Genomic DNA, 20,777 nt, shown 5'->3' with positions numbered 1-20,777 from the left:
AGGCACTAATCATGGACTCTGTGGAAGGACCCTGCCTCGTCAGGATTCCAGTGTCTGCACCTCTGCTATGGTTATTACCGTTCTGTCCACTCTTCAACTGGTCCAGGAGCCTCAACAGTCCGGTCACTGACAAAGTACTGAAGGCTGAGGGAGGGCAGGTTGGTCTTCGTCTCCAGCAGTTATTCAAGGTCCAATTCCCTCAGGAGTTCTTTCCAGGGTTCAACGGCAAAAGGAGCAAAAGGCTCTCACTTGAACTGAGGCCGTGCCTGTGGAGGCACCCAGGATGGGGGAATGCCCGGTTGTGCAATCAACCCCTTCTCTAACTACTCCTCACTCCCTCCCCGCCCCAGTGAGTCGATGAATCAGTGGATTTTCCCCGACCCCAGAAGACTTCCTTCCAAACTCAGGGGCTTTACATAGGTTGTGTCTGGTCCCTCAGAAAACTGACATACAGGTGTTCAAAGCGATTTCTGCGGAGAGCTCAGGGAAGCCGTTTGAGAACTACATTCAGGCACGCCAGGGGCGGGGCCCAGGCAAAGTGCAGTCCCAGAGACCGTCAAGAGCAGAGGGGGTGGGGACTGCCCGCGTAAGTGACTCAACCCTGCTGAGAGGTGGAGACTTAGGCTGGCTTTCCCTCACAGGCACAGAAATGCTATGGATCTGGGCTGTCCTCTCTCTGGTAAGCTTCGGGACGCTTGGGATGTGGGACGCTGCCCACTGTGGACCACCGCGCCGAAATCCAGATGGGGCTAGCATGGCATGACGGCCACCCCGTTCCGTCCAGATGTTCAGAAAGTCGGGGGAGCTGCTTTCTTTCTTGGCTCAGTGCTCAGGACTGAATCCTGGGCTCAGACCCTGCAGCTCGAGCGTTTTGTTTTGTTTTTTTTTTTTTTTCTGGGAAGAGTATGGGTGGGGTACGACCAGAGCTTGGTGCTGGCCGAGTCTTCAATGGCTTTGGCACGGCTGGAGAGGGACTCGGGCCGGGAGATATGCCCAGGCAGAGATCCATTTTGTGGCAGGAGAGGGGTTCCCTCCGAGCCTGTGTGGCACGAGTGGACTTGGCACTTCTGACAATTGGTTCAAACGGGAAAGTGAGTCGACTCTGGGCTGTGGTTACAACCCAGGAGTCAGAAGGCACCATTTCTGAAAGTAACTTTAAGAAAGTAACTTTAAGGAAGTTACTTTGGATTAATAAACTTAATACGTCTCTGAAGATTTGTTTACGTTCTTGTGACAACACGGAAAAAACAAGCAAACCAATTTTCTTCCCTTCCGGGAATTCACGTGTGAAACTGTGGGTGACTGGACTACTGGCTATTTTTACGTTGTTGTTTTGCCCTGTTTCTTCTCTCACTTGCATTTTGCTAGCGCTTCACGGCAAGCTTGTCCCGGTAACCCTTGGGCTCTGGGTCTCAGCCCGGTGTCTGCGACAGGCACAGAAATAAGAACCCTCCGGTCCTTCTCCTATCCAGAAGAGTCCCCTAGGGGCTCAGAGGAGCTAGCTTGATAATGGCCTATCAAAGGGATTCTACCTGGGAAGGGGGGAGGGGCTCACCCTGTTCTGAGTTTAGACAAACTGTCTTATTGGGACCCTAAAAACTCCGAAGTACAATGATCTGAAATCGGTTTTCACGGCAGCAGAGAAGGGAGGAAGACAACCTCTGCCCAGCCTCTGCTCGCTTTTACAAGTGGAAATGAAGTTCAGAGAGCTTAAACACCACAGAGATAGTACAGCTGTTTGGTGGCAGCGCTGATCTGGAACTCAGCTTTAACGCCAAGGCACAAGCAGTTTGTGTATAAACTGAAGACATGCCTACTTCATGGCATGGTTAAGGGGAAATTTTCTTACTATTGATGAGAGAGAGAAAGGGAGAGAGGGAGAGAGGGAGAGAGAGAGAGAGAGAGAGAGAGAGAGAGAGAACAGCCAGAGGTCTGGAGTGTATAGAGAAAGAAGTAGATTGAACATAGCCAGTAGACAGGACATGCCCAGGGCTCTTGTGAGACAGGGGAGAACAGCAGAAGATAGAGAATAGAGAAAACCTAGTGGGAGAAGCAGGAACTGAACATTGAGGAAAGAGAGAGAACAGCAGGATCATCAGGGAGGGAAGCCTGTGAGCTGGAGGGAGTTTAGGGTAGGGGAGAAGATGAGAGGGGCTAGGATGCTAGCATGGACTTTGTGTAACAGGCAAGATACCTTGTCCTTGGCAGGATGTGCCTAAAATTAGAATCTGTGAAGGCCTTTTTCTAGCTACTTTTCGACAACTTGATCTACTGACTCCTCTCTCTGCCCTAGACCACGTTGATCTACCCCTGGAAGGGACATACGAGAACAGCAGTCTGCATGAAGGTTTCCCATCTCTAGTTTTTCTAGATTCTAAGTCCACGCTTGGAACAGATGAGGACTGTGTATCCTCGGTTAGCAAACTTATCTGTGAGGGGCTCAAGTTCTGACTGACAGTCCACCTGTTGTCAGCCTCGGTGGCCTTTCTCGGGGACCACACCAGGTACTCTAACAGCAGCTGGGGTGCTGAGGACTAGACAGAGTTCCCTTCCAGACAGATCCCAGGTTCTGGGCAGGGGTCTTCTGTATCTAAACCAAGACTCCTGCCTGGAACTGGTGGGCAGGGCCAGAGGTGAGTGATGGCAGGACCCCCTTCACAGATCAACACCGGTCTACGGCTTGGCGGACTTTCTGTGCTGTAAGTGTGCTATAGATTTTTAAATTATCAACGGTTTTTGTTACAAATTTTAAGTTAACTTTTTGTTACAGATTTTACAAGTTTTTTTTTAAACCACATCCAGTGAATTTACAAATCCTGAGATACAAGAAGTTTCGAGAAGGGGAGTATGAGTAAAGGAACAATGAGCCGTACTGGGCTGTTTTAGAGCACAGAGTATGTTTTCCTGTGTTATTCTGTTTTGCTGCCCTTCTTCGGGTCACAAAGGCAAGTGACCCTACCTTACCCAAGACAGAGATTTTGTAGGAAACTTTTAAACAACCATTCTTACACCTGGAGAGGAAGGCCATAACCGAACTCCGGAACTGAATTCTTTTTAAATAAAGCAGAATAGCATTTGACAATATTTAAATGTTATCCATACACACAGGGCATTTGGTTCTCTGTAAAACTGAATTTAGTCATCAGAGGGAAAGACTAGAGCAGACAGAGCAAAGACGGCGCAGAGATAAGAGCAGGGAGCAGAGAAGGCTTAGAACTAAGAGATTTTTTTTTTTTTTTTTTTTTGGAGAGTGGAGAGCAGAGAAACTTTATGGATAAGAGATTTGGAGATCGTTTGTTTGTGCAGTGGCAGAAGTTGTTACAATGTGTGAAAATTTGGAAATCTAGTGTGCCACGTTTGGCCATTGGGATGTACTGAGGTCAAGCCATTTGCAGTGAGACAATGAGGTTTAATGGGATCTCTGAGTCTGTGGAAGAAAAGAGATGAGAGAAGAGGTGAAGGGGAGGGAGGAGCATTCTGAATGGGAAGAGCAGGGGGGGGGAGATTCTTTAGAAACACAATGAAGAGCAGGTAGGAAAGACTTAAGGAAACTCCACCAGCAGGAAGATTCCCTTATCTTAGAGGCCCAGGAGAGCATGGAAATATGCCTGATGTACCTTGCAGGTCTCCAACAGTAGCCCCCAGTGAGCCAATGAGAAGTACAGAGAAAAAGTAGGAAGATCCATTGGGAGCTGAGGAGAGACAAATAGTTAGCCATGGTTAGAGACAGAGTTAGCTTCAGGATGGAGTTGAGAGACAGAGCTAGCAAGGAGGGAGCTAGGATTAGAGCGAGGAGATAGACAAGAGAGACAGAGCAAGCTCCAGGAGGGAGCTGAGACCATGTCGGGAGAGGAAGGATGGAAGAGAGAAGGTGACAAGAATTTCAATCCAGGGCATCCCCAAGTGGACTGAGAGCCTTGTCAGGGAAAAACATCCAAAATCACAGAGAAGAGGCATCCCTTTGCCTGGGTTGAGATTCCCAACAGGGAGAGAGAAGCTGCCTGACACATTAGCATGACTTTTGTGACAGTAGTAGTCTCTAGGAACTGACAGGATAGAGTAGGTAGTTCTAAGGAGAGAGCAGGCAGAGAGAAGAAGCAGCTGAAGAGGGATGCTGGGCATTAGGAGCCAGAAGAACCAAATTTTCCATATCTTAGCAGAGTCAAGTCAGCAGCTTGATTCGGAGAGGCTAGGCACCTTGGAAAGGGGTCTCTGTGTGCCCCGTTGGGCAACTGATGCATAAAATGATGACATGACCGATTCATAGTATGGTTAGGGAAAGGTTTTTTAATTGTAGATATGAGAGAAAGAACAGTCAGAGGCATCTGGAAGAGTCAAGAGCAGCGAGAAAGAAGTAGACAGCCTGGCCAGCAGTCTGGATATGGCCTGGGTTATTTGGGAGAAAGGGGGAGAATAACAGAAGGGAGGGGATAGAGAAAGGACAGCGAGAGAAGCAGGAGCAAAGGTGGGGCAGCACACAGCAGGCATAGCAGGGCTATAAGAAGAATGAGTGCTGTGGGGAGGGAAGCCCATGAGCTGGAGGGAGTTGAGGGTAGGAGCGGAGGTGAGGAGCCAGGATGCTAACAGGGTACTTGTGACCCCAGCATGCACTGTGACACACTGAGAGGCCTTCTGCCAGAGGTAAGGGAAATTGGCTCTTTTGACTGCCTTTTTAGCCAACTGCCAGAAATCCTTATATAGTCCAGATTGAACTCATTTATGGATATTTGTACTGCCTTTTGGAGTTTGAGGAATTGAAGTGTTGTTGTTTTTTTTTGTTTGTTTGTTTGTTTTGGATTAGACAGTTTGCTGGTTGCATCTGATATCCAGAGTATACTAAGAGCAGAATGGTAAAAGTTCTTATACCTGGCACCTTATGAAGGAGTGGAAAAAATCCCTTTGATTCTTTAAGAAGTAGTGTATCATATTTGACCTCCAAAAATGTCTTTAGGTTGTCTTAAGATTCTCCTCACTGCAAACTCCATGGTGATCCATTGCTGCAGTGTGGGTGACTTGGAAACAATCTCAGTTCTTAGAGGTTTGCCAAAAGCCTGGAGCTGTGCTCAACTTAGGTATAGTCGTGTCTTTATCACAGGGTGTTTGCCTCAAGAAGCCAAGAAACAGCCTGAAAGAATGCACACAATACATGTACGCACATGTTAATATTTACACACACCTCAGTACATAAATATTAGAATTAAGAATAATTTGTTGTATTTATGATTTATGGCCTAGGAAATTAAAATTTACTAAATAATGTTATAAAGGCAGAGGAGTAATAAATTTGTAATAATAACCCTGTCACCTACATAATCATTGCTGCATTTGATAGTGTCTTCCATCCATCACATGAGACTCCCAAGTTTCCTTACTTAGAGCCTGGCCTTGTCCAACATCAAGCCCCCATTATTCTAGCCTTGTATCACTCCGTGTTTCTCCTAAAATATGCCTCCCATGTCATAGGGCTTTCTTGGTTGTAGCATAAGTGAAATAGAGACAGAGTGAATTGGAACAGAAAAGGAAGTTTGGTTAAATACAGGGAATTTTCAAGCAGTAGATTTGGAAATGGGTTTTCTTTTTCTCCCTTCCCCAAGTCCTTCTGTCTTCAGCACCATTTACAGATACAGCAACTAGCCCCTTCTTTGCCTCTCTTTCTTCTCTCTACTTCTTAGAGACCCCTTTTCTTGTCATAGTTTCTGGGAATTTTCTTTGTACAATAAGTAAGTCTGAAGTCCCCGAACCTTCACAAATTTTTAGAGGCAATAGAAAAGCAGTCTATTTTTACTTTACACCGTGTGTGTTATGAGTCCTGTGTGCATGCATGTGTGTGTGCAGTGTGTGTGCGCGTGTGTGTTGTGTGTGTGTGTGTGTGTGTTATGAAGTGGTACAGGTTTTTAAAGGTTTCATCCCGCCCTATTTAGGAATGTGACGAATTATTTACTAGACAGCCACTTTCCTCATATTTCTGAGAGCAGTTGTTAGAACTGATGGTTGAAGAAAATGGGAGGCGATTTAGAAGAGAACAGCACTTTTACAAGCCGTCTTACAGAAAAATCATAAACCGTGTGTTTTTGTTTTGTTTTGAAAGGGTGGACAAAGACAGCTGCTTCATTTATAACTTAATTATTTCCTTTAAAACAACTCTACAAACATGAAATATTTTTTTCCATTTTTTAGAAGGCCTTTATTTATCCCACAAGGGACTTGAAAGTTTTATGAATGCAATAACTAGACTAAATACAAATCAAAGCCTTAACAAGGGTGGAAAATTTTAAGCTTTGTGGGTTCTGGCACATTGGATTCAAGCTCTTGTGCTTGCAAGGCAAGCACTTTCCCAACTAAGTTGCCCTCTCAACCCAAAGCAAGTGTTTTTAAATCATGGTCAGACTGTAAAACCAGAATCAACTCGGAAGCCATCAGCATCTCTCACCAGCTGCAGTTAACAGACAGAATGTCTCCTACCGTCCCTGTCCACAATAGATAGAACTACAGTCTTCAGAGCAGATGGAGACTTAAATGTAGAAAAATAATTTTTATTCTGAGGAGAGTCAAAAGTGAAAAAGAGCTGATGAACCAGGGTTTGGTTCTGTCTCACTGAGAGTGAATGGTCTCAGGGCCGGAGTGCCAGTGTATCAAGACAACATTGTGATGGCTCGGGCATGCTCAGTGGGAAGTCTGACCATCACAATCCAATTGCCATTTGGAGAGAATCGCAGTTTTTCTGAATTAGAAACTTGAATAAGGAAATCCCCCTAGAAAAGCCCCTTTTAACTTGTATGCTTTGGGTGAATTATCTTGGTTCCAAAAGTCCCTTACCAAGCACATGTTTTACATTACGGACCAGAGACAACTTACTGAAAAGTAACAAAAAGCATGTGGTTTAAGACGGCAATAAAATAATGCAATAAAAAGTAACTTGGAACAAAGTTTAGGATAATGAATCCGTCTCTTCTTCTTTTTGAGTAGATAAATTCTTAAAAATTGCCCAAACAGAATGAAATTTAACGTAAATACTGAAAAACGTTACTCATCTTTTTTTTTAATCAGCCTTATAGTTTCTGAGTCATATCCACACAGGTACATAATTGAATGTTTAATCATTGTAATGTATGGTCGGCTCCTTGATACTTTCTATGTAGATTAACCTGTGTGTATTTCTGTGTAATTATGATAATTGCATAATTTTGATATGTTATAGAGAGGTAATTTATTAAAGGAGCTTGGATTGCCATAATTTTGCTTACTAATCTTATAATTTATAAATAAGTGTCTCTTGGGTCTAAGAAGTAGCTCAGGGATAGTGTTTCCAGCATATGCCAGGCTCTGAGGTTGATCCCATCACCCTAAATAAAATAAACAAATAAATACAATCCATAAAAAAGAAAATAGTGGATAGAAGTGTCTTACAGCCCAAGTTGGGGCCCCGGACCCCACAAAGTGTAAAAGAGAACAAATTTGTAGATTGCCTTCTGACCTCCACTTGTGCAGGTACACACACACACACACACACACACACACACACACGTTCATGTAAGTACCATAGCCTCTAATTTTGTATTATCTTTTCTCTGGGGGCACATGTGGGTGTGTTTGTATAATTCATCAAAGCAGAAAGAAAACTCAATTACCCGCCATTCTGTTACCCCACAAAACCCTTGCTCTCAAATAGAAGAAAGGGGCTTGGAAGCTGCCTCCGTCAGGAAGACTGCCAGCTACGCAAGCAAGAAGTTGCTGCTATACGATGAGCAGCCTTTCTTTTTTAAAAAGGAGATGAGCAGGCCATACTCTCTAATAACTACTCCTGTTCCTGCCACACAGCCTAGTCACCCCGCAGTCATGGCAGTAGACACAGTTGGCTCAAGCAATTGTCCAAGGCCCGCTCAGTGGAGGTGCATTGCTGGGGTCTCTGTGACCACAGTGGCCAGCATAGTAACAATCCACGGGAGGCAAGAAGGCAGTCCACGTTGGTCCACCCTTTGAGAATCTGACTCTGAGTAGTTTATTTTAAGCACATTTAAGGATAGCAAAAATTCGATGAAAACTTTTCTCGTGATAATCAATTCAATCCTGTGTGTACAATAAAGCTCAAGATATGACTGCATTGAAACATCTTTGAAAAGCACAGGTGACATACTCCAGAAAGATGGGCTCCACGGATCAACTACATGTGACACCTTTCAGAAAAATAGCTTTTTATAGATTGACTATCTCACAATAAAGGTCTGGTGTGGGCTTTAACACAGAACAAAGCATGTGAGGCAATGTGGTGTGTGTGTGTGTGTGTGTGTGTGTGTGTGTGTGTGTGTGTGATGGTACTTGTAATGGTCAATGACAACCTGTCAGCTCTCTGCTTTCTGTCGAAACGATGCAATAAAGAAATAGTCTACACGTTGTTCTAGACTTGACTTTGTTTAGCACACATAGTGTTGATGTATAAAATACATATACATGAATTTATACATTTATTTCTATTGCTAGTTGAAACCATTTAATTTTAGATGTTTTCGATGTCTGTTGGAAAACAGATCTGGGATAGTATAGCAGTTCTTGATTCCCCTGGAGCTTAGTCCCAGCTTGCTCCTGGATCCAGGTACAACACTTTAGCCCAACAAGTGCAGTCCCATTCAAAGGTCTTGATTCTCTGGGTTGCTGCTAAGCCCTAAACATTTTTATCAAAATGAACCATGTATGATTCTGGTATTTGTTAGAAGTTTTATATATTACTTGATGAATTTTATGTATATCAGGGTTTCTCAGAACCATCTCCTTTTCTTTTCTCTTCTTTCTTCTCTCCTTCCTTCTCTCCTTCCCTCCCTTCCTCCTTTTCTACCTCCTCTCTCTCTCTCTCTCTCTCTCTCTCTCCCTGACCATTCAAGGTGAGAACTCCTTCAGCTGTGATATGTTCCCAGGTTTATATGTGCTGTTGATGTTTTCAGCTCAGGAGTGTGAGAGAAGGGACAGGCTGCAGTTCTGCACTTATGTTAGTGTCCTAGGGCTGCTATAGCCAGGTCCCAGTGCAGGATAGCTTGAACAGTTTCTCACAGTTCTCCTCTCAGGGCATCTAAGCTCACACTGATGGGCTCATCTCCTTCTGAGGGCTATGAAGGGTCTGTTCAGGCCTCTGTTTTTCACTTACAAATGGCCCTTGTCTCTTTCTGTCGTCATGTCATCTTCCTCTATCTATGAGCACTCACATTTCCTTGTAAAAGAACACCAGCTGTCTTAGTCGCTGTTCTATTACTGTAAAGAGACACCATGAAAAGGTACATAGGCAGACATGGTGCTGGAGAAGTAGCTGAGAGTTTGACATCTCCATCCACGGGCAGCAAGAAGAGAGACACCGGGCCTGGTCTTGAGACCTCTAAGCACACCCCAGTGACACGATTCGTCCAACAAGGCCACACCTCCAAATCCTTCTCAAACAGTGCCACTCCCATGTGACTAAGCATTCAAGTATAGGAGCCTATGTGGGGGGGTGTCTTTCTTATTCAAACCATCACACCAGTTAAATTGGATTAGGACTCACTCTACTAAACTCAGCCAAACCATTTCTGAAATGGCTCTATCTCAAAATGTGACCTTGTTTTAAAGAGCTGTGGGTGTTAGAACATTAGCGCAAGACTTTGCGGTGGGTGGACAGTGCAGCTACATCAATTGTGGATCAACAAGCAGCATGAGGTTGCACCAGTCACTGTAACATTTTACCAGAGAGGGGCTTGGTTGAATCACCCTTCAGGTCCTTTCTGCTCTAAAATGATAAATCCACAGAGAGAGGGATGTTAAATAAAATTGCAAAACCAGTGAGTTACCAAACTGTGGTTCAGTATCAGAGAGCTTAGGAATTATCTGGAAGCTTTGCTAATATAGACAACTTTAACATATTTTCTCGTTTTCTGTTTCTGCCATTCACTCAAATTAACCTCAACTCCCACTTCCCAAAACCTCTTGTTTAAATTCTGAAAAACAAATTTCATAGTATATAAAGGGACACTGTTTACCCTAGGGACCATGTTTTCCCCCATCTATTTGAGCTTTCGAGTTAAAATGCACACTTTCAAACTGAGTTGTCTATCTTTCAGATAATTTCATCAACATGCATTTAAATGACTTTAGAAGCATTCTGTTCTACTATTGTGTTCACATATTAGGGCCACAAAAATATTTACATAACAAGGCAAATTTACCAAGGTATGGTACAAAGATAAAGCAGTATTACAGACAATTTAAAAGCAAACTTCTAAATCATGTATGTAAAAAAATACAAATCTTTTCTGGTACTTTCCCAAGCATAGCACAGTCTCTATGGATAACTAGAAGTGTCACATTTACCTTTCTTTCTTCCTTCCTTCCTTCCTTCCTTCCTTCCCAAAAAATAAAAATAAAATACCCAACTCACAGAAGACAGTCAGTTCACACTTCTCCAGGTATCAAAGCAATTTTTTGGAAAATATATTTACTTATTCCCAGTTCTAGAGAAGCCCAAGCATTAACTTCTAAGTCACGTTTCCTGACTGTCTCTTGACTGTCCCAGTGACTCAGGGTGCATTTTCCACAGGGTCCTGTTAGAACATGGGTAAGAAGGCATCCTTTTATAGTAAGTCTTCTTTAAGAAAGATACCAGAGACTCTTTGGAAATACACCAATACAGCTTACCCCAAACCGCCATTGCAAGTTAGCAGTGACTTATGTGACAGAGCTTCCAATCAGGTCAACAGTTCCTTTCAGTAGAACTCGAAAGAGCCCCCTTCCTTTTTGTCCAGTCTGCTTCAATAAGACAGACTTTCCCTCATGACGAATCAAAGCTGATAGTTCAAGGGATAACCTAGCAGGTCTCAGAGTCTCCGAGGACCAGGGAGAGGGAAACAGTCCTGAACACACTAAGCTGAGGAGATAGGATCAACTAAACAAAGGTTGTATTTAGGATGCTTCATTCAGTAAACTGATAGGACTGCCATCGAAACCAGAAGACAAAATATTGACTTTTTATGAAGGATCAAATGCTGCTCACTTAAACACTCAAAATATGTCTTTGATATATTAGGTTGTTCCTGTTATAGATTCGCTACCATTATCACCCAGGTTCCTAATCTTAGCAGAGAACACAAACCAGAAATCACTGCAGAGCTGTAGATACAGTCTTGCTACCACCAAAGCTTTTCATTCACTATTACGCAATAAACTCATACTCTCAGCAATCAGCGTTATTCATAATTTGATGTGTGTTAAGAGCATTTCTTGTTGATGTTTTTTTTTGCTTGCTTGTTTGTCTTTGCTTCTTGTTTTTTCCCTTTCTCTCTTCTTTTTGGGCAGTGTCTCTATATGTCAGGGCCAGGCTAGCATCAAACTTATGATCCCTCTGCCTCCACTTCACTAGCAGCCGGGATTATATGTCTGAACTATGATTGGCTCAGGCATCCTTTTATTCCTCTTCTTCCCACCTTTCCGTCTTCAGTTTCTAGCCTCTCGTCTCGTTAAAGGAAGCATTTTCCTGTAGTAACTGTGCATTATGGCCTCATTGAAAAAGACACCCTGTGAGTTTGGCTTTTTATTTCATTTATTACCTTCCATGGAGCAAAGGCTTTACTGTGGCATTACAAACTTTATTAAGTCTGATGCCAGCATCAGTATCAGAACCGAACACTGACTGAGCCAGGCATCTGGCAACTCATTCTTGCCATTTAGAGGACTGACGTTTTTCAACACCTAACACCTCCCCCACCCCACCGCTTCTACTTAAAAACATCTTTTCCTGTTTGTTTTGAACCTTAAAAAAGGGGGGGGGGGAGTGCTTTCTTCTCTTTCTGTCTTTTTAAAATCTACTTCAGCCTCAAGATTAGTTGCCATTTTATCCTCGGCACCAGCTTTACCAGGAGGCCCAAGGTCTTTAAGGGGACAGTTTATTTCAGTCACTCAGGAGTCACTCTGCTTGTCATTTCCCTGTTGCTTCTTGAGTACCGTCACTCCTTTCCTGGGACGGTGTGGTGAGCCTGTCCTAGCGGTGATATGGTGATATGGGGCAGGTGCTAGGTCTTGTGGGTGTACTCACTCCTGCAGCATGTCTTCTGTTTGAGAGCTTGAGAACATCTGGAAAACAGTTCCTTACGATGCCGAGGGACAAGGAAATGCCTAGTGGTCTCTGCTTCTCATCATCTGATAACAGGGACAGATGCTCGCAATCCTTTCATCTGGGGACAAATGTGAAGACTCAGGTGTCCACATTCCAGATCCACATCTGTGCCAGACACTGCATCATAGCCATGGCTGTTCATCCAAATGCTGCCCCACCTGGACGGAGGACAAGCAAAGTGAGGTGGACTGACAAGCTTCACCCTCCCTGCTAACCCCAGCCCTGGCTTTAGTGGTCCTCCTACATGGCTCTGCCTCCGCCCCTGCCCCCAGGCTGGATGCTTGAGGGTAACTTTTGGGTCCAAGAGAAACCCTTTCCAAATCCTTCTTTCTCCCAGCGTGTTTTGAAGGATGCACATAAAACTAACCTGCTGGATTTTGTTCAGAATTGTCTGAAAAGAATTGTTCCTGTGCCCAAATGAAGCAAAAGTAACTAAGGAAATCCTCACAAACAAGCAGGAGGGCCCAGCCCAGATTTGGAGCCCAAGTGCCAGGCTGGAGTCCTTTGTTTGTCACTGCTAAATTTGGGTTTCTGGGAAAGTCATTTCTCCAGCTAAGTCAGGATGAGTCTTATGAGGGTTTTACTGTAACTGAAGAGGCAGTAGACGGTAATGAGTTTTGTAAAAAAGGGCCAGGGGTGTCATGCGGGGGCATAAGTAAGTGTGTGTGTGTGGGGGGGGGGGGTGCTCTCACATTACATGGTCACAAGGAATTCAGGAAAGAAGAGAGACTGTATCTAAAAACCAGAGAGAGAGAGAGAGAGAGAGAGAGAAAGAGAGAAAGAAACAAAATTTCTGGTTTTCAGGGAATATTAAAATTTGTAGGTAATGAAACATTCAACTTGATAGTAATTTTAAAAGATTTATTTTATTTTTAGTTGTATGTAGGTGAGTGGACGTGTGGACTTGAGTGCAGAGGTGCCCATGGAGGCCAGAGGAGGGCAGCACAATTCCCGATACTGAAGTTACAGGGGCCCGTGAGCTGCTGCACTGAGATAGTGGGACCCAAGCTCTGGTCCATGGCGAGAGCAGTGCTTGTATCTTACTGCTGACCTGTCTTTAGCATGAAGGAGGCTCACTATTAAAATCTGGCTTGAAGCTGAGCAGATGCCATGATGCCTTTCTAGTTGACATTCCAGGCTTGTTTGCGAATGCAGCATGAGATACATGATCCCTCTATGGCTGTGAGTACCAAAGGGATTCTTTCCTAGGCCAGGAGCCCTAGAAAGCCAGTCGTGAATATGACTGTCCCTTATACATCATTAGGTCTGTAACTTCTCACTGGCCTTCTTTTTATATTTTATTAAAAATTTTTTTCTTTTTTATTTGACATATTTTGATTGTATTTCCCTCTTCCAGATCCTCCCCATTTCCCTACACACCCAACTCTATGATCTCTCTCTCTTAAAAACAAACAAAACCAAAACTGAAACCAAACAAGAAGAACCTCCCACAAAAAAACACAAAAATGAAAATTAAAGCAAATAAGTGAAGAAGAAGAAGAAGAAGAAGAAGAAGAAGAAGAAGAAGAAGAAGAAGAAGAAAACAAAATAAATGCCCAAGTTGAACAAGAAGCCACAAACAGTATGGAGTTCATTTTGTGCTAGCTAACTAGTCCTGGGCTTAGAACCTGCCCTCGAATGTGGTTGAGAAACTCAGCAACACTCTGTCTTAGAAAACTGATTTCCCCTATGCCAGTGGTATCAATTGCAAACAGCTTCTTGGTTAAGGGTGGGAGTCAGTGTCACTTCCTCCTCTCAGTGATGGGACTCCATCTGTCTTAAACCTGTGCGGATCTTTGTGTGTGCTGCCTCAGTCTCTGTGAGTTCACAGTTCATCACTCCTGTTGTGTCTTGAAGTTACCCACATCCTCTGGCTCTAACAATCTTTCTGCCTCCTCTTCCACATAGGTCTCTGGGCCTCAAGGAACAGGGTTTGATAAAGATATCACATTTAGGACTAAGTGCTCTAAAGTACCTCACTCTCTGAACATTGTCCAGTCATGGGGCTCTGTATTAATTCCCATCTCCTGCAAGAAGAAGCTTCTCTGATGAGGGTTGAGTGAGGCACTGACCAATAGGTATAGCAATAAAGCATTAAGAGTCATTTGATTCTTATTTACCTTTAGCAGAGTAATATTAGTAGGTTTTCCCCTACCCGAAATCACTTTCTCTTAATGAATATGCCCCAAATCCTCAAATTCTTATGCCTCTTAGCTCCCTTTACTTATTTGTATAGTAGGATTTCTCCCTAACAAACATATTGCATTTTTTTCTTTCTTCAGTATTTCTTCTCTGGAGATAGTTCATATTTATGTCAGCTTACACCGAGAGCATTGGTCAGGCATTCTTCATGTGTCCTAAGATGAACATTCATTCAAACTGATACGCTCTGAGTAAAGTAGCTAACCCTTCATATTGTAAGTGGATCTCGATCAGTTTGTTGAGTGCTTTAATAAATGAACACTAGCCTGTTTAGCTCCTTAGTAAGACAGATTTCTGCCCCCAGACTGCCTTGGGACTTGAGATGCAGATTTTCTGGTTGGTGACTTATGCATTTGATCTGAGGGCTGACACAGCCAGTTCTTTAAACCCAATAGCGCCATCCATCTGCATGTGCTCACAGACACTTTCCCAGTGATAGATTTCCATTTCCCTGGTGACAAATGCATTCACTTCTATATAAACAAGGCTAGGAGAGAGAATTTATCTTTCTTTCCACTGGCTAGTTCTCAGGCATCTACCAGACAATGCGTGACACACGGTAGGTACACAACACTGCCTTTGTTTACATAATACTTTTTTCAGTAGACCGTAATACCAGGCTTCTCTTGCTTTAAAATATCTTACTTAGGAAGATGGGTATTTAACTAACTTGTATTTCCCTTGTTCCCTTCCTGTCATTTGGCATAATTTACCTACTTTTCCCATCTTTAACTTTTTTAATATTTTTTTTTCTGTTTCTCAAAAACAAAAAAACAGTTAAACATTTAGATTTGTGTAGGATTCCTGCCCTATTCTCCAGTCTCTACCTAAACTATTTCAGTTAGATCACTGTGTTAGGAATATTAAACTAGCCTCTCCACCAATGCAAATAATTCTAATCAGACCAAATCAGACCAAATAAAAGATGCCCATGTTTAGTGCAGTGCTCCTGGGTGGCACCGGGAAAGCATGGCAAAGGGAAAAGAGAGAGAGAGAGAGAGAGAGAGAGAGAGAGAGAGAGAGAGAGAAGGGGAGACCACTCAAAACCCGGAGACCATGTGTACATTCTATGGGGAGCAGTTTACAGTGGTCTTGACCTTCCCTGTGGAGGGATCACCATTTGGCAGGCTTTCTTGGAGGTGGAGTTTGGACTAAGACACTAAGTCTGCTCCCAGGGGAGGGGGCTTGAGATGGAGTTCCTGCCCAGTATTCCAAAGATGGGTGCCAGGGGCTGGGATGAGGCCCCGGACTATAATATTCCAAACTCTTCGTATAAAGGGGTGTTAGGGAGCTGGGGTGATGCTTTTGACCAAACACATTGCATTCAGCAAAGATGAGGTTTTAAATGCCAAAGTTTATAAATGCAAAATGTGCAGTGTGGCTTGCCTCACCTCTGGAAACAGTCAGGATAGGTACTTCAGACCATCTTTTGGGCACCTGACATGGTTCGTTGATGTTGTCGGAAATAAGGAACATTTCCTGAAGAAATCAACTCTGTGATTTCTGATAGGAGGTTGCCACGGGGACAGCTCTAGAGATTGTAGACTCTTTACTCAACTTGATTACGGATTTTACATTTCTCAGATTCCGAATGTAATTTGGAAAATGATTTCCTGCCCTTGGTCCTCGGGAAATACTCAGACTTGCTAGGCCAGTTTGCTACCAGTTTGTAAGTGGGCTACATTCCCAGTCCTCCTTTAGAAACAACAAGAGCCAACCTTTTATCTTGAGATGGTCTCATAAAGTTTCCAAGCTGGCACTGAATTCACTTCGTAGCCCAGTAGACCTTGAACGTGAGGCCTCCGAATCCCTAGTAACTTGGGTGAAGTAGGGACGAGAGGTACAATTCTTTTAGAAATCTCCAAATGGCATAATATATCTATCCTTTTCTGGGAGAGTTATTGATGGCACAATCCACAAATGTTTGGATTTTTGTCCTTCTGTTTCGCCTACTTCACCGTTCATGCTAGGAACTGAGGACCTGCACATATAGTTTCTCTCAGATGTTGGTTAAAATTTTCATACCAAGGACAAGCTCTAGATCCACAGGGCACATGCACATATACACACTTGGGCGTGAAGCTTGAGTGCTTTACGTTTGTCTGTTTAGGCTAGCCCCAGCCCTACAAATGCCCTCTCTCTGACTTTCAATCTGTGTCATTTTCTTGTTTTTACTGAAAAGCCAGAACTGATAGAAAAGAAAAGCAAGTTTGACTCAACACCAACGTTACTCTTCACAGCAGCCCACATAGTCGAAGACAGAAAGGAATCACCCCTCCTCTGGTAGTCGTTTTGACTCAGTTTTGATTATTGTTGCCAGTAGGATTTATTGATTGCTTCTAGCCCCTGAGGTATTTTCCTGATTAGAGAATTCTCCACCCTCTTGTATCAAATCCCCCCATGTGTAGATAATGAATATGTGTGGAAGTTGAAGGCCAACATTGGTATCTCCTGCAATCAGTCTTCACCCTATTTTCTTAAGAGAAGCTTTTTTCACTGCACCTGGGCACCTACTGATTCACCTAGGGGAGCTGGACCACAAGCCCCAGTAATCACCCTGTCTCCATTTCCCCAATGCTGGGACATGACCTCTTTACGTGGGTTTTGGAGGATCCAACTCGAGTCTTCGTGGTTGTATCACAAGCACCTACCAACTGAGCCATCATCTGCCAGTCCAAGTTTGAGAATTTTTATGTGTTGTGAATTCCTGAAATACCAAACTGAATAATTCATCACTCCTTGATCAACATGAGTTTGACAGAGAGTGAAGAGCCATAAAAATTTCAATGACTTTTGTGCAAAACCTCTCTTATTTGAACAATTGATCCTTTGGTATATTTCCAAATAAGTTACTATTCCCTAGTGTCCCCAGTTCTGTCACCATAGCTGATGTCCTGCCTGATGGATACAGTCTGAAAGAGGACCAGCTCACAATCTTTGGTTACTGAGAAAGCAAGAGACAGATATTGCCTTTCTGAAAAGAAAAGTTGATGCCATTAAGTATAGTTTCTGTAAGCTTTCATATTAAAAATGTCTTAGAAAAAGAGACAGATTTGAGTGTTTTTTGTTTGTTTGTTTTGTTTTGTTGTTGTTTTGTTTTTTGAGACAGGGTTTCTTTGTAGCTTTGGGGCCTGTCCTGGAACTAACTCTTGTAGACCAGGCTGGCCTTGAACCCACAGAGATCTGCCTATTTCTGCCTCCTGAGTGCTGGGTTTAAAGGTGAGCGCCACCACTGCCCAGCTTGAGTGTGTTTTAAAAGCAGTAGTTTGTGGGTGGAACTTGGTGTCCAGTAACATGCTTGACATCCATGAGGTCCTGGGTTCAATCCTCAGCACTGCAAAAGTGAAAAAAAAAAAGTCACACAAATGAACTCTGAGACATCCCTGCATATTATTTTACTTTAAAGCAAAATTCATATGCAAATCTGCCTTTGGGAACTTACCTATTTTCCATTAACAGTTGATTGTATTTATATTTATGTGATCAGAACTTGACTTAACAATTGTCTGTTGGGTTGCGTTGGCAATACTTTGGGGGCAATGCCAGCATATTTAGGCTCAAGGCTTCTCCTCCTTGTAGCAGTTCTATGTCCTTTACAGATAGTTGTTCAAGCATGCAAGTCAGTCATGTCCTATGTTAAGTTCACTCACCTCTGAGTACAAGGGAAAGAACACTGTACGAGGAGATGGAAAATTTTAGATGCATTCTAACTATACCTTTCAGTGGTGAGAAACTCCTGACAAGTCAAATGTGTTCTGATATTTTGATGTCACTATTAGAAGTTTACATGTCAGAGAAGCATCTTAAGACACATCTATCCCAGAAGAAAATCCGGTCCACTTCACTGCTTCCTTCCTGCTTCTTCAGTCAGAGGTTCCATGGTACCCTGTGACCTGAACAGGTCATAGACTTTACTGATGAGGAAGGACAGGCTGAGAGGGACTTTAGGATTCTATGGCAGTGACTAAAGATAATTAAATTCTCTTGGCTCAGAAACACCAAAACAGCTAACCACACAAACAGCTCCTACTCCATCATGTACCAGGAAACCCTAGAAAATGATCTTGAGAAAACCCAATTCAGAAGTAGTAGCTCAAAGAATCTGACGATTGATAACGCTCTCTATACATCATCCATAGAAGGAGTGACATACATTTATGTTTAGAGGGTCTTAGCCTTCTCTTTCTGTGAAGAGATACCATGACCATGGCAACACTTACAAAGGAAAACATTTAATTAGGGCTGGCTTACAGTTCAGAGGTTTAGTTCACTGTCATTATGGTGGGAAGCATGGTGTCACTCAGGCAGACCTGATACTGGAGAAGAAACTGTGGAAGTTCTATATTGGGGAATGCAGGAAAAGAAAGCCATGGGTCCTCTCTGGGGTTTCTGAAGCCTCAAAGCCTACCTGCAGTGATATACTTTCTCCAAACAGGGCCAGACTTCCTAATCCTTTCAAGTACTATCACTCCCTGATGACTACATCTTCAAATATATGAATCTTCAGGGTCATTCTTATTTAAACCACCTCAGAGGGCTAAAATATACTTAGAAATCCTGAGAAAGGAATCATGCAGGTGTCACCTCTAAGTTGCTTCAATACATATTTTTGCCTTTTTCCCCATAAGGAACTCCAACTCTATAGCTAGCATAAATAAATAAATAAATAAATAAAATAAAAAAGGAAATAACTTCACTTGGAATTGTGGATTTATATCTTTAGGAGAAAACAATTAAAAATAGATTTAAAGATTCATTCTCTATAATGAAAAGATATATAAGTATATATTTCCTGAACAAGGTGAAGAGACCCATATGGATTTAATGGAAAGTTTATTGTGTCCTTGGTCAACAGTAAAACACTGATCAGATATTGGTCAGAACCTTGATTCTGTGTTGGGTAGCAAGAAGGAAGCATACACATGCTCTGAGTAAGAATCAAGTCTGATAGAAATGACCACTTTCATCTTCACAATTAACGTTCAAAGACAGAAAATACTAGTCTCATTAACATATAAGGAAATTAAGGCACAAAGTTAGTCACTATTGGTGGTGAAAACTAGGTTTCAAACTATGTTTGTTTTGAGCTTTTCCCTTTATTTTGTTGTTAGAACTTCATGTCGATAGTAACAACAATAATACTGTCACTTTCAGGGAACACTTATTTTAAGTACCAGGCATTGTGCTGAGAGCTTTAAACACATGGTTCCATTTAATTCTCACATCAGATCTGTGAGGTGGGATTTATTTCCACTGTTGAGATGAAGAACCCGAGACTGAGAGACAGTAAGGGATTTTCCCTGTCCTCCTCCCCCATCACCAGGCATGAAACAGTGGAGCCGGGCTTCCCTGTGTCTGTAGTGTGGGCTAGAAAAACCTGTGGTTGGACCTGCAGGGCCACAGGGTGCTCCTTCGCTGGCGATCATCAGCATGAGCTTGCTTAGCCCATACACAGATCCAGTCACTTCGGGTGGGTGACACATATTCTTCACATCTCCTGGTTCTGATATCACTAAGATCCTTAGTATGTTTTTCTTTCACAGGTGCTTGCTGGATCACAAGAGGCTGATAGCATCTCTGAGGAATCGAAGTTGAGGAGGAATGTTAGTGAAACTGAGCCTGACTGCCCAGAAGGATTATACCGTGGGGGCCAATTTTGCTGTCAACCATGCCAGCCTGGTAGGTTACACGAAGCATCCAGGGAAGTGGGGTAAGGGGTTGGGATGTTCTACAGGTAAGAATGCGTTGGACGGTTAGTTATACAGTTATTGGCCATCCTATGGTGTATAGAATTACAAAGAAGAGCTAGGGGAAGACTATAAAATTATCCTCCAAACACAAATCTTGGGGTTTTCTTTTTTCTATTTTTATCTCACATGTCCAGGCTGCTTGTGGGGGAAAAAAAAAAGAACTGTCATTCACAAGTTGCATTCATGTCTAAAATGAGAAGATTCATCTTTTTAGTTGTTTTGCAGGAGCTAAAAAGAGTCAACAGTGATGGTTAAAAGACTGTCCTCTCAAAGCTGACTAAATCTGGGGCTCCCTCAGCAAGGAATTTCCACCCTCAGCGGTATGACTCAGCCCCTCTCTTTAGTCTCTCACTAAAGCTCTCTATCCTGGCACTGAAGCCTGCAAAATACATTTGCATTTTGCAGCTGAATAGCCAGATGCGCTAGAAAAGCAATGGACAGCAACGAAAAAGTTTTTCAAAATTCAGTGTTTTGAAATGCAGGGCATTTTTAAACTAAAACTCTCTCAAGTACCAGCAAATGAGAGGCTAAGGAAAATGTAATTCTGAAGCCCAGTTTTCACTTTGGGGTTGACCACAGTTACTTTCAAATCAAGAATAAGACCCAATGGCATTTAGGATTGTTCTGCAGGTTTCAGGCAGTAGTCATAGACCTCCAAAAGGCTTTTGTAGGTTTCATCACTGGCCTCTCAAAAGTTC

General features: G+C 42.9%; 1 protein-coding gene across 1 annotated transcript in view; it reads left to right on the top strand.

The window, feature by feature from the left end:
* The first annotated feature begins 629 nt into the window (after window positions 1–629).
* Fas (Fas cell surface death receptor) overlaps window positions 630–20,777 on the top strand; it is a 33,429-nt gene continuing 13,281 nt past the window's right edge. Inside the window, exons 1-2 of the mRNA XM_041661540.1 lie at window positions 630–679; window positions 19,873–20,008. Of these exons, the coding sequence (XP_041517474.1) occupies window positions 650–679; window positions 19,873–20,008 (166 nt within the window). The 5' untranslated portion in view covers window positions 630–649. The remainder of the gene's footprint in view (window positions 680–19,872; window positions 20,009–20,777) is intronic.

This window comes from Microtus oregoni, unplaced genomic scaffold (genome assembly GCF_018167655.1).
Source record: "Microtus oregoni isolate MIOR12 unplaced genomic scaffold, Mior012 000012F_ref0000307, whole genome shotgun sequence".
Lineage (NCBI taxonomy): Eukaryota > Metazoa > Chordata > Mammalia > Rodentia > Cricetidae > Microtus > Microtus oregoni.
Note: the sequence above shows the minus strand (reverse complement) of the source record. Positions and strands in the feature narration are given on the sequence as shown.